The 14,844-nt window shown below is 40.2% G+C and overlaps 1 protein-coding gene across 2 annotated transcripts in view; it reads right to left on the bottom strand.

Annotated features, from left to right (window-relative positions):
* FBXO25 (F-box protein 25) overlaps positions 1 to 13,980 on the bottom strand; it is a 33,004-nt gene extending 19,024 nt beyond the window's left edge. For both annotated transcript variants that reach the window (XM_054383410.1, XM_054383409.1), the window contains exons 1-4: positions 13,943 to 13,980; positions 10,572 to 10,792; positions 2,963 to 3,072; positions 1,526 to 1,575 (exon numbers count right to left, since the gene is read on the bottom strand). In XM_054383410.1, the coding sequence (XP_054239385.1) occupies positions 1,526 to 1,575; positions 2,963 to 3,072; positions 10,572 to 10,702 (291 nt within the window). In that variant the 5' untranslated portion in view covers positions 10,703 to 10,792; positions 13,943 to 13,980. The remainder of the gene's footprint in view (positions 1 to 1,525; positions 1,576 to 2,962; positions 3,073 to 10,571; positions 10,793 to 13,942) is intronic.
* Positions 13,981 to 14,844: the final 864 nt, after the last annotated feature.

The following is a 14,844-nucleotide window of genomic DNA, read 5'->3' as shown; positions in this document are numbered from 1 at the left end:
GAGCCACTTTAAATTAGATTTTAGATTAGCTTAAATTGTGGCTCTGAATTTTTTGGTTCAAGTGTGTTTATTCTTTCTAATTTTATGTTCTATTACTTTTATTTTTTTACTATAAGCTTCTGAATTTATACAAGGAATTAATTGAAAAAAATTAGCGATGATTAGTTGTAACCATCTCTGCTTTGATATTTTTATTTGAAACAAAGACCCAGGAAAAATGAATGGTCAATTATTACAGCACAACAGCGGTAACAAGAATAAGCTAATTGGTACACCAAGATATTTTGTCCACTCTCTGAATAGACAAGACAGACAAGCTAATAATCATACTTCATTAGTACATTAACTTCTGCACATGTGAGGGAAAAAATAAAAAATGTAATCTCAACAGAGAGGTTCTACAGGACAGCACTGAATGATTTTAGGCAATTTATGTTTTGGTCTCATTGTGGTTTGAAAACTCAGCTTCACAACCTTGTGGTTCAAAGCACCATAATGACTGCTGACAGTCTGTTGTTCCTTCTTCCTTCTTAACCTAAATTTGAGATGGCAGAAAGGGAAAGAGCATGCTTGAGACTTGTAGACCCATGTAAGTAACTATCACAGATGAAGCTGAACTGGTAAAAGAAGGCAATGAACGTGGTGACAGGCTTTGTAATACCCTTCAGACGTAGAAGGGCAGCCTCCCGACTGCTGTCCTGCAAGGTGAAGTCTTCCACTGTTCTCTCTGTCTAAACTCTCCCCACAACTTCCATCCCCTAATTCTGTGAACACCATGCTCTTCCCAAGTACAGAGCTCTTTACAGTCTCTCTCAGCTCTAAAATGCAAAGCTGGCTTTGCCTGCATGGCTATGGTCACCACACTCACCTCCTTCCCTCTCTGCTGGCAGGCACTGAGTGTGTGGATGAAAGACAGCCTTACAGGTATCCAGGCTCCACCCATCCCAGATAACCAACCATAGGAATAAACACAGGAATGAAATTCAAACTTCAAGACAGTATCTCTATATAGAATGGATACATTTTAATCCTTGGCTCTCCAAGAGGTCATTTCAAAATCTTTCATACCCCCTTTACAGTTGCATGATACAGTTTGTATCCCAAAGGGAAGGCAACTGACCTTTGTGGCATACAGAAGTCCTCTTTGTAGAGTTTGTAGCTGAATCTTTACTTGTGTTCAAATTTACTCCAAGAGTCCAAAATATCAGATAGCTGCCTGCAGAAACCTTCTTTGGAGACATTACTCTGGTTTTGCAAATACTCTCAATTTGAGTTCAAAGACACATAGTACAGCTATGAGACAGATAGGCTTGGACAACTGGAGAACTATGTGCCCAACTCTGCAAGTTACCACATCTCTGACACAAAAGTGTGAAAGTCACTTTCCTGGCTGCCTTTGCCTTATCACATGTAGGTGTATATAACCCTTAAGACCACTCAGCACAAATGCCTTGTTTTTAACGTATTATTTGTTAACTAAGGAGCACAAAGATGTATGATTTGACCCATGGCATGCAGGACTTACTTCCTTGGTGCTTTCTTTATGAACATAAATCCACTTTTCACGATAAAAACCTACAATAAAATAAAAATATGAGCACTTTAAGGCTTCCACTTTAGGTAATGCTTTCTAGAAAGAAACAATAAAACACTACCCTGCATAAAATGCTTCATAAGGTAGAAGAGATGGTTAAGCAGTTTTAATGGAGGAAGTTTGTAAGGGCTGAAAAGGGTGACTACTAATTTTCAGATGTTACATACTTCAAAAACAATAAAGTTAACCAATTTTATAAATGAACAAAAGAGTTGACACAAAACTGACAGCTGTAGAACAATTTTTGTGCACTGTGTACTAACAACACTCATTTTTTTCCTACAAACCACCCAATTCTTTTTTAATCCAACAGGTTCCTTAGTGCTTAATACTGGGAAGTACAGAGGGGTGCAACTCTTCTGCTGCTGACCACTCTACCCCTCTAATCCATTTCCTTCTGGAAAAGTGCCTGCTCCACACACACTTAGTTGCAGATATGGCAGGGAAGTCAGTTATACGAGACCAACAGAGGCAGCTAGTCAAACCTTCAGCTTTCAGACGTCTTATGTCACATGAAAGCATCCTGTAACATTCAGCCACTTGAATCTTTCAAAATACAGTAGGCTCAGACAAGCTTTTGGAAGCTTGCAGCTTTGTGCAAGACCATTTCTACTACAATTTGGGGAATACACAAATAGTGGAGATAATGCCCAGATCAAAGCGTTACAAACGGCAACAAGTTGCTAATCAACTTCCTACTTTTTTATCTACTCTACCAAATTCTCTACTTCATTAAGTTCACTTGCTGTCATAAACATTTGCAGTTCAAAGTACAAGTCATCTTTTAAGACTGAGAACTGCCAAAATGACACTCCTTTTTGTTTTTTTAAACAAAGTAATTGTTCTTCAGGAAATTCAATACTGATACATTATTTACCAGAAGATAAAGGTATTATGCCAGAATATATTTGTTTATAAACCAATTCTGGAGTTGTTTCTCTAATCAAAACTTTAATTAAGGAAAAATAAACCAGCTGCTTTGGTAAACACAAGCTTCTATTAGCATCCAGAAGAATTTAACTTAAAACTAGTCCACAAAACTGAACAGTGTTTAGTATCTGAAAAATGTTTATTATTCAGGAATTACTATTCTTAAATTATTAGCTTTGGATATTTAAAAAACAACAGCAAACCCAACCAACCATATAAACCCCCAACTAACCAACAAACCCCTCAAACACCCACACAACACATGATGATTGTCACAGACCAGTTACCATGTATCACTTCTGACACCACAATTTGTTGCCAATATAGAAGTAAACTCAGAAGGCTACTCTGTAGATAAATATAAATGAATGACTATTATGAAGTTTTACTGAACCTTACAAGAGCCTTCCAAAATAAATGAAAAAACTCCAGCCTTACATTGTGAATCTGTGTTATTCCTAAAATGATCTTTTTTCCTTTTCTTGGCTGCAAACTCACAATCTTCAGTACCATATATTTCTTCATCTTCACCATCACCAGTTATGATGCTGAAATAAACACATCTAATTAGAACAGCAGTGATTAAATATTTAAGATGAATACAGCTTATAATTCTCTCCATTAAAATTTGACAGATGGAAACTAAAAACTAGAAAAAAAAATTTCCTCTAACATTCCTCTATCTGATGGTATCTAGTAAAACATACCTCAAGAAACAGGCTGTCTTGTTTCTTCTTCCCAGTAAGGTTTAATTTTCTGACAAAATGATTAAATACACAAAATTATCTTCCTAATAGGTATCATTACTGGCATTTAGTAAGGACTACTGAGGAGACAGCACTAGGTGGAAAACTGCCTGTCTGCTGGAAAGCTCTGGTGTAAGAAAAAAAAAAAAAACCCAAACCCATTATTTTAAAAGGACCAGGCCTTGAAAAAAACCTGTACATGCAGGTCAGAGTCAGTGCAGAATTATGGCACGTCCTTGCATAGGCAGGAAGCCAAAAGAGACAGACATCTCCCTTACTACTGTCAGCTTTGGGACAAAGACAGTCTGTCTTTTACCAGATGCCTGAGTCCCTGTACACGACATAGGTGTCACAGTGCTGCTGTACCAAGGATTTGTAGAGCATCAGAAACCATGTGCTCTGGTCTACCCCACCCCTCTCCCAGGACTACACTAAATAATTAAAGTGTATATATGGATATTGTGTGTGTGTGTGTATATATATAGACACACACACACATATGTACACACACAGAGAATTAGAAAAACGTTGTGTGAAAGAAATTCATATACATTTTAAAACTGCCTGTGCTACATGAAGTCTTACACACCTTCATTGAAGTTTTGGGTTTCATTTCTTTTTGCAGATAATTATAAGGACCATCCACAGAGATAAGCATGAGTGTTCGTTTTTCTAGCACTGAGAGAAGGAAGATACTTTATCTAAAGGCCACAGTTTTGCACAGATAAGCAGAATAACTAAGAACACGTGGTAGTGAAATTTAACTGTAGGACTGTTTTACTTCCCCATTATTATTTTTCAACAAGAAATTTATATACAAAATTTCTCCTATTTGTTACTAGTTTTTTAACCCAAATTTGATACATGAATCTATTGAACTTCAAATTGCACCAGCAGTAAAACTGAAAGGACACCAGTTTATTAAAAAATAATCTATATTTGGACACATTTGAGCAAAAATCAAATTATATTAATCTACTGTTAATAGCTTCTATGGTTAAAATGTTCAGGACTGAACCATCTGCGAAGAATGATGACTAAACAACACTGTGAAAAAGCTCTGGATTTTTAATTGCTCTAATCAGTAAACACTATCTCAGCTTAAAGTTACAAGCTGAGAAGACTCACAAATAAAAAGTTGTTTTCGTCTTAGGTTTAAATCCTGAGGAAGCCTAGTATACCTCTGGATTCTGATAGAGCTCAGTCCCAGGTCAGTGCCTTAGTTCACATCTTACTATTCTTAATGCAGCAGACAAAGACTCAGCTTCAATATTCTGTGCAACATTGCCAAGTATCAGATCTGGTCAAACAACAAAAAAGTTTGGAGGCAGGAAACTGGCAACTGACAAAAGAAGACCATCAACACTGACAAGATGCTTGAATTATGTAACACTCCAATCCACCAGGTTTGTTTCCCCCAAAGCTATCATAAAGGACATTTAAGATCACTAAAATTATTCATTTAATGATGTTTTAGCATATCGACTGCATCACCACGTCATCTGAGAAGTTGCTGCAGAATCTGAAACCGAGCTTCTCACAACAGTTATTAGAGAGATATGACCTGAAACTCAGCAATACAATTCAGGCAGAAGAGAAACACGTCCATGCCCATTGACTCAGGGCTATGAGGAGACTAAGGAAGGCAGCATTTCTAAGTTTTAGAAGAAAAACATTATCTGTTGGGATTCCTTCTTTTGTTCCTAGAGAGGAAGCGTCCCTAGAAAGCAATTCAGACCAGTAACATACCTGAAGTGATTTTAAGTACACCCCTGCCCCCCAATAATACAGGTTCTCAAGCATCAGACAAACCAACAAGGTAGCTTAAGGGCAGTCAATTAATACAAAGAATTGTGAAGATGAAGAGGGCTATTTCAAACACCTTTATCTAACCTTCAAATTCACCTGTGACGTTCCTCAAACTTTTCCTGTCACTTTAGAGAAAAGACAAATTTGACTATTATTGCTGAGGATCTTCTCACATTTTTTCCCTCCCATTCTGTCCAGCTTCATCTGGAAAGTCTTTTCCTACTTATCTGTAACCATCACCATTCTTCTTGACAAGTGAAAAGTCTCTTACTGAGAATGAAAGCAAGGGTTCCACAGACATCAGAAGAACGGGATAGGAAAATAAGCACTTCTCCAAGGACTGCTAGCCTGCCTTCCACAAAGCTGGAAAGCTGTGCCATGAGTAACAAAGCTGCTCCACCATTTCCAAAAGCAACACCTGCACTTCCTAAACGCCAAGCTCAGATACAAGAAACTGAATCAAGTGCTGCACATGCCATCTGGTGTGACAGAAGCCTTAATTTCATGTTTTTACTGTAGAACTGCACAACATCTGAGTGCATGTGGAAGGATTTAAAGATACATAATATTGCCAATTTACAGCTATTCTTACTTTCTTGTCTCAATGATGCACTTCATAGAAAAATATTCTAAAGCTTATAAAAGCAAAGTACTCTGTATCCTTAGACCTACAGTGCACTACATAAGGCATACAAGAATTTCAGTCTTTTCAAAAAAGTAATTTCACAGCAGTGCTTAAATAACCTCTTGGGGACACTTAACATGCTGCCAAACCTGACAGAGCTATGAGAACTCCAGCTATCCTTCCTCGTTCCCTTGCTTCTTTTCTCATGGAGGATGGAATGCCCTCAAGTCATGCAATTGCCAACAGAGACACAGTGAGTATTTCAGAAGAGACTCAAAGCCATTTACAGCTTCACCTCTGCATGGAAAATCCTTAGGTAAGTGCCTGCACCAAACAATATTACAACATATTCGGCAAATGCCAAAATTATCTAAGACTAGATTCAAATCCAAGGACTCTGTCCAGTGCCAAAACACTTTTGTGAACACCAGATTCACTTAAAGAATTTCACCAAAAAAACCTGACTGAAAAGACTGCCTCGACAGCCCAAATAGTTCATATGAGCCTAATGCACACTAAAAAGGAGCATCACCGTCACAAAATTCTTGTTGAACCCTTTCTTTTATCTCCAAAGGAAAGCTTAAGACAGTTTTCCTCCTAAGCCACAAGCTATTTAAAGGGATTTACAATAGAATTCTGTAAGGCAGTGCTGTTTTCTCTCCCCTACTCAGCTTCAAGGACACAGTGCCGTGGCACTGGAAATACATATCTGTGCTAGAATTCAGAGGTACAGGTAGTCATGGCCAACATTCAGGACACAGGGCTTGCTTGAGCGCACTCTCAACCACATTTCCAGCTACTCCATACTTCAAATACAAGGAACTCACCACTTCTGTAATATTAATTATCCAAGTCAGTAATAGCTCCAGAATTGAGGGTCTCACTTTTCCCGTAGCTGTTTTTATAAGTGGATCTAATTTAAAGTGCAACTATTCAAGCATTATTCCAAATAATTTGAGTTCCTGTACAAGTGATAGTTGTTCAAGCATGGTTATCATTAGATCCACCACTTTTTGACTAATTCATCAACTAGATTGACAATGCACTGGATGACTAAACAAATAAGGTAAAAACTTCTATTTTTAAAAGACATTCTTCAATTAAAGTTATATATACCTCTTGAAAGTTTATTTCTGAATCTTTTAGAAGAGAAAGCATGTGAAACAGATAAAAGACGAAGTCTGGCAAGTAATTCTATCCATACTTTCTGCCACAGAAAAGACGAGGAAAGACAGTTTCAGTCAACTACATAACCTGAAGTTTTTTCTTTTAAAGGAAATTTGCTGTAACTGCTCCCTGGAATACCCAAGTATTACCTTTAGTGTAAACCCTACAGAATATTTTGGTAAAACATTTCATTTAATGAGTGAAAATAAATAAAACCAGCCAGGCTAGCGCAGACCATCATCCCCACTCACAGGGCAGCTTAAAGAGAGACAAGTATTTATGCATTGTTTACTGTATGCTTCCTCCACAAGGAAGTATTTTACCAAGCCTCACTCTTACTCTGTGCTGCATGATGTTAATAGATATCCTAACCTAAGCTCTCTATTCACTATACACAGACAATTGTCTCCAAAGAGCTTAAGATGCTGGCTGGTTCTCTGCATCAAACCACAATACACTGCTGTACTTCAACACAAATCCCTGCAGATCAAGCCTGGGTACAGCCTGGATAGGAGGCAGTTCTGCAGAAAAGGAGCCATGGGTCATGTGTGTAACATGCTGAACACAGGACAGCAGTATGCTCCTGTGTTGTGTAAAGCCAACTACATCCTGGTCTGAGCTAACCAAAGTGTATCCTGCAAACTGAAAGAAGTAATCGAGTAAGAGAACTGATCTTGGTCAGTGTTAAGAGGTGGTGGTGGAGGGAAATCTAATTACTGTCAACATCCAATATCAGGGTATAAATAAGACAGCTAGACTATAAGGTTGGAGGAGATGGGCTGTAGTAAGTGATAATGGACACAACCTGTGGTAACAAATTATTAGATTTAGGGGAGGGGGAAACAAAAAAAAAAAAAACAGAAAAATCACAGTCAGGGTAAGAGAAGTTAGAACAGGAACCCAGAGAGGGGGCAAACACAAAGTTGAGCAAGGCAAGGTTGTATACAATGAAACATCATTTGGCCCTGTTTTGCCATGTGTTTGGACCAGATGACCCTCAGAAGTCCTTTCTACCCTAAATTAGTCTATAACATTGTACAAATAGACACTAATTGCTTTTTACCAACAAAGGTTTATTCAGAGATGCAGAGTTCAAGTTATAGTCATAGATCCAAAGTTCAAGGTATAGTGTAGTTATTCCCAAGTAGTGCATAGTTACTCCCTAGTAATGCTATTTAGCCAAAAAGTACCAACTTGAATACTGCAGTCTAGGTTTGGACAATGTACATTTTTAACTGCATAGACAGGAAGAAGATTAAAGAAAACAAACAAATCAGGGCCACAGAATATGATGTAGTTTGGCTTTGTTAAGTAGGAGATGCCCAAGAGGAAAATGGGGAACTGAGGAGTAACTACAGATGCAGGCATCTGCCACAAAGTTGGTCCCTGGGTTTCAGATCCTGGCAAACTAGCTTAAGAAAACCTAAATCATTAAACACTTTGGATTTTATGAAAACTTTTTACCCGCAAAGTATTTTGTTTCCTGTCCCCTCAAATTAATATACCCATTTTATTCCTGATTTTCACTTCTCATATCTTTCAAAAAACAATTGATTTAAATCTGTTTCTAGCAACACAGCTCCAGCAGAATTCAAGGCTAAGTTCTTTCAAGACTAAGAAAAGTCTTTACTGCTTCTTAAAGAAGCAGTAAAAATATCACACCTTGCCCTCTGGAGAAAAGATATTTGTATAATTTGGAACAGAAGAGCAGGAGTCTTAATGATATTCACAAAGACAACTATCATTTATGTCACAGTTGCTGAACAGTAATTATCAAAGCAACCTACAAGACATGATTATTTAGCAACTGTGCAAACAGCTATCAGAATTAAGTTAGATTTCCTTTCATTTGCCAACGATATTATTAAAGATATATGAAAGAGGGAAGATTTTTTCTGAAGTACTTAAGGCGACTTCTGTGTTGGAAGCTTACTGAACACTCTTACAGACAATCAAAATTTGCTTTATCCACAGTGGCCAGGCTGTGTGAAAACAGAAGCACAAGTATCAGTGACAGATGAACACAGAAAGAAGAGAGGCATGAAGAAAACAGTAAGTCGGGATAAGCCAATTAATAATTCTTCACTGCTTGGCAACTCTTGTGGTCTATTTCACGAATTTAGAAAACACAGGTGTATGACTACAGCAAGTCCTTGCTTACCAGTAAATTCCCTCTAAATCAGATCAGTTACTGTATCATTTACTAGACTCAAACCAAAACATTGAATGTTCCCTTTTCTCATTATGAGCACATTATGCTGGAATTTATGACCAAGAATGCTATTCCTGAGAATAACTTCTTTGTAGAGAAATGAAGCAGAAATTTGTTTGGACAAAGTTATTTTTAACACACCAGTCTGTGGGCATTTGCCACAAGGATTACTTTATTTAGCTACTATCTTTCCCACCTGTTTTACAGAAGCACACACAGTCATCTGTTGTGTTAGACAACTACCATAAAAGTACCATTAACTGTGTACTTGGAGCAAAAATATTATATGGCTGCCATAAATAGTCCTAGACCAAGACCCATGCAGCAGAAAAGTCTTCATTCACTTCCAGGTAATGTTTCAACATGCCTGTTGAACTTGCAATTGATAAGCATCACTTTTATCTCTAAATAGTGCTTGATGAGACCTGGACAGGCTGGAGAGCTGGGCAAAGGCGAACCTCATGAAGTTCAATAAGGACAAGGGCAGAGTCCTGCAAGTGGGGAGGAATAACACCAGGCACAAGTACAGACCAGGGGTCATCCTGCAGGAAAGCAGCTCCATGGAGGAAGACATTGGAGTCCTAGTGTACAGCAAGTTATCCAGGGGACAACAACGTGCCCTTGGGGCCACGAGGACCAATGCCATCCTGGGGTGCATTAAGAAAGGTGTGTCCAGCAGGTCTTGGGAGTTTCTCCTCCCTCTCTACTCTGCCCTGGTGAGATCACATTTGCAACAGTGTGTCAAGTTTTGGGCCACCAAATTGAAGAGATACAGGAGTCTGCTGGAGGGAGTCCAATGGAGAGCTATCAAGTATGATGAAGGGACTGGAACAACTCTCCTATGAAGAAAGACTGAGAGATCTGGGACTGTTTGGTCTTGAGAAGGCTGAGAGGGGATCATATTAACACCTATCTAGGTGTGGGCATCAAGATGAAGATGCCAGTTTCTTTTTGGTGGTACCCAGTCATAGGACAGGGAACAACAGATACAAGCCAGAACACAGGAGGTTCCATCTCAACATAAGCAGACATTGCTTTATGGTGAGGGTGACAGAGCACTGGAACAGGCCACAGAGAAAGGTTGTGGAGTCTCCTTCTCTGGAGGCTTTCAAAACCCACTTGAATGCATTCCTGTGCAGCCTGCCCCTGCTTTGGCAGGGGGGTTGGATTCGATCTCCAGGGGTCCCTTCCAACCCGTAACATTCTGTGATAGGTTTTCATTTATTTATTTGTGTTTTTAAGGGTTTTTTATTTCCAAGATACACAACATAGGATCTGTCAGCCTAAAATCAGCAATTCAGGAAGTAGTGACAAAAGACAGGTGATCTCCACATAGGTCTCCTGTCTGCCTAACTAAACACGTACAGAGTTGCATTTGTATAATCATCTACCACAAATATTTGCAGTCTGAATGGAAATTAAGTCAATCATTGCTTTTTCACCTACTACTAATTAATGCAGAATAACTATTTTATTTTTTCAACTTACACAGTGTGACTGATATCATTCAGTTGATTATTCTCAAGTGCAGGACTGAAAGGTTCACATCGTTTCCATCCATCTTCTGTTTTAACCCATCTCCATCCAGGGGATCTCCAGTCTTGGCCCAAAAATGGCATGGTTTCTCTATAAGCAGCAAGAAGATTGTTGTGTATTTAATTAAGAAAGGCTGCAAAACTTCTTGTCATTATTTCCATTTTCTCTTTTACCTTAAAAAAAGAAAAAAAGTAAAAAAATTATTGCCTTGGACAAAGAAAGCTCTTTGTAAAGCTTCCTTCTAAGAAACAGATACAGTGGTTTCCTAAATGCATTTTTAACCCTGTAACCTCCTTATCTTTCAGCATTTATTAGATCAAGGTAGGTTTCCTTGTCCTTTAGAGAACAATGAAAAGAATCACAGTAGTCCAGGAAAGTGATGATACCAAAATGATCAAAATTGTAGCCTGCGTAAGCTGCTCCACCATGATCAAACAGATTACCAATTCTGAAACCTGACTAATAAATGGTTGTTAAAGATTTCTGAAAGGCCACAAATTCTGAGACTATAGATGCTGAGTTTGTGCTACCCTGTGTAGTTGGGTTTTTGTAAAAGAATTTATTTTCCCAAATATTTTTTCAGTTTTTGAAGGTCACTGTCCATGCTAGGCTATTAACCAGATACCAGGACAAATGGAGACTGCCATACAGTGGGACTTAGCACCACAGTTAGTGATCATGCTAGTGTTGGTCTGGTGGCTGAACTTGATTTTTGAGGTCTTTTCCAACTTAATCCTTCTAGGATTCCATAGTCATTGTGAAGTGTCTCCTGAAATTCCTACAAAGAGATGCAGGTCATCATAGGTGTAGCACTCCAGCAGTGTTCTGCTACCTTTTTTCAAATGGGAGATTCACTTCTGACACATTAAATAAGAATTTGGACAAAGTGGTCTTCTACACATTGAAAACTCTGACCTTTTCCCATTCATCACACACACACATATTGATCCCTATTATAACTAAAGATTTCAGATGCAAGCTACACAGGGAAAAAATAGCATTCTCATATTTGAAACACATGCTAATATGTAACATCACCAGCTTTGTTCCTAAAAAGTATGCATTTTTTAATTTTTTTTTAAGCTGGAAAAAATACTAGACCACATCAGTCAAACATCAGTGACAAATTTATTTGTCCATTTACACTCTTTATCAGCATCTGCCCAGTATAACACATAAGTTATCCCTCGAGACTTTCAAAGTAAGGCTTGATGTGGCTCTGAGCAACCTGATCCAGCCAGGGATATCCCTGCTTACTGCATGGGGGCTGGACTAGATGACTTCTGGAAGTCCCTTCCTTAAATCACTGAGAGAGATTCAGAAAATAGCAGACAGCAAGTCAAAAACATTGTCTGAGACAAAAATAAAAGTTTTTGAACCATTTTGAAGGGCTTGTAGCAACAAGGATGAGGGGCAATGGTTTTAAACCAGAGCAGGATAGACTTAGGTTAGACATAAGGAGGAAGTTCTTTACAATGAGAACAGTAAAATACTGGAACACGTTGCCCAGGGAGGTGGATGGGCCCTCACCCTATTAAAGACTTGACTTGATGTGGCCCTGGGCAGCCTGATCTAGTTGGAGGTATTCTTGCTCACTGCTGGGTGGTTGGACAAGATGACCTTTGAGGGTCCCTTCCAACCTGATGCAATCTGTGAATATAGAGAGCTCACAAACTATGCCTGCTCAGCAGCTCTGATATAAAAATAAAACATTATTGCAGGGGTATGTCATTACTCAATTAAACAACGAGATCATTATAGGCTGAATGGGACAACTTAGGGGGGGAGGGAGAGGTGGGGATAAAAATTCAGCATTTCATGAAATATGAAAAGGAAGTGAAAAAATTGAGACCACATACTTGCAAGCAAAATGGGAATGTGTATTGTTAGAACCTAACAGAATAAGTTATAATACATGAGGATAAAGAAAAAAATCACTTGCTGAAAACAATACAAGAAAACACAAGAGTGTTGTGCTCAAATGGACGAAATCAGCTGAAGTCCAAACCTAAAGCAAATTTACAAGAATGAGATGATGCTCAGCATGTTTTATAAATTCTCAAACTTTAGAAGAAAACCCTGTGGCTTCAAGCCAATGATGCAGAAAAACAGGGTTTTTTAAAGCAAAAAACAACCGTAAAAGAAATGTGGTCAATAGCTAACAAGTGTTTACAACAAGATATTGATCAGGTTTATTCTTTTCCTAAAAATACACAAGAACAAGAATTCTCTTTGCATCTCACACATCTTTTCCTCAGCAGAGGCAGAAAAAGGACTGAGGAAACAAGAACTACCAGAAAGAAGCAGAGGAAGGATGTGTACACCAGTTTAGTACAGCTTGAGATTACTGCAACTGCTCCAGCCATCCTTGCACATGCAAGGTAAGGGAGTTCTGCTTTTCATAAAGTAGAGAACTCACTACATGTGGAAAAATCACTGAAAAGACATGCAGAATTGGAGCAAATCATCCCATTATTTTGCCACTGTACTGGAGAGCTCTTTTATTCATACATTCCTATACTTAGGTTCTCTTTTCCTAACAATCCAACAGCACACTCATCTCTTCCTTTAGCGTGCTAACAAAATCTCTTCAGCAACTAAACTTTCATTACAAACTGCTTCTTTACACTCTTGGTACAGGCACATTACTTCTGCCTTCTTCAAGGAGTTAACCTTGCCAGCCTCTGTGACTCAGAGGCCAAAGTCTGCCCACAAACTCTACCCCACCCCATGATTTTTTCCTATCAAATGACTGTCTTGAATAAAATCTCAAAGTTCCACAGGACCATGATTCATCAGCTACTTAGCTTTTCTCTTGCCCACCCCTATTCTGATTATTTCCCAAACAATCATTTTAGTGCATCCAGGCCATGCAATTCTCAGCTCCCAACAGGCACACATGCTCCTCCTCTCCAAATGAGCGGCTCACTCCTGCCTTCTTCCCTCCAGGCCGCCACCGTCCCAGCCCTTGTGTGTCCCAATCCTCTCATCGTCACGCAGCCTGCTGATACCCCAACATCCTACTCTTCGAGGCAGTCTCCAGACACCACACCCCCCGCCAAGTCCACCCCACACTGCTCATCATGCCTAACCCCAGCCCCATGTACCCATCCTGACCCCAAAACCTTGTCCCAAACCATTCCAGCTCCACAGGGACCTAAAACTCAGTCCCAACCCCCTCAAGCCATTCCGCCCACACTCAACACCAAACCCCAGGGCCGGTAAGGCCTCACGTGTACCGTCTCAACATCCCTTCACTCCCCACTTGTATACCCGGGTCCTCATGGCCCCGTTCCCAGCCGAGCCGTTCCGCACACCCTCACCTCAACCAGCGCCAGAGACGGACCCGGCCCGTGCCGCGGGGCTATTGCCGGAAGTAACAAGGAACTGTGCTCCCCACCCCCCCGCCTTGCTGATTGGCTGCTGCGCTTGTTGCTACCCGGAGGCGCTATTTCCCATTGGCAGAAGGGGCCCGTGACGTTCGCAGCAGGCGCGTCACGTGACGAGTGGCGATGCGCACGTGTCAATGTTTTGGTCGGGCGGGGGCGGGGCTGGGTCTTCTCCTCCGCAGCCGGTGCCGCGGGGCCGCCCCTGCCCGCTTGGTTTTAACTTCCGCGCAGAAGCTAGTGTGTGGGCAGTGTTAGTGGGCGGCCGGGAATGGAGGGGTTTTGCCTCGGTTATGGCAGTCGGGGAAAATCAATTTGTGCTGCCTGCCCCTCCTTTGGTTCAGTTCTTGGAATGGTTTGGGCTGGAATGGTGTTCTGAAGGTTACCTTACCCACCGCTGCTGCAGTCAGCAGGGACATCTTCGTCTAGATCGGGTTGCTCAGACGCCCTTCCAAATTGGAGTGTTACAGTGATGGGGTATCTACCACCTCTCTGGGTAACCCAGGCCAGTGTTTCACCACCCTGACTGTAAAACATTTCTTCCTTACATCTACTCTGAATATAAACTGACCCCTTAGTCTAAAACCATCACCCCTTGTCCTGTTGCAACATGCCCTGCTAAAAAGATTGTACTTTATCACCGTCCCCCTTTAAGTACTGAAGGGATGGGAAAAGGTCTCCCCAGAGCCTTTCCCAGGCTGACAACCCCGGTTCTCAGCTTTTTATCACTAGATAGGTGTTCTGGCTCTCTGATCATTTTTGTCGCCCTCTTCAGGACCTGCTTCAGCAGATCATGTCTTTGTTGTGCTGAAGGCTCCAGAACGGGACACAGTAATCCA

The sequence above is a fragment of the Indicator indicator genome, chromosome 9 (genome assembly GCF_027791375.1).
Source record: "Indicator indicator isolate 239-I01 chromosome 9, UM_Iind_1.1, whole genome shotgun sequence".
Classification (NCBI taxonomy): Eukaryota; Metazoa; Chordata; class Aves; order Piciformes; family Indicatoridae; genus Indicator; species Indicator indicator.
This window is presented reverse-complemented; position numbering and strand designations above follow the sequence as displayed.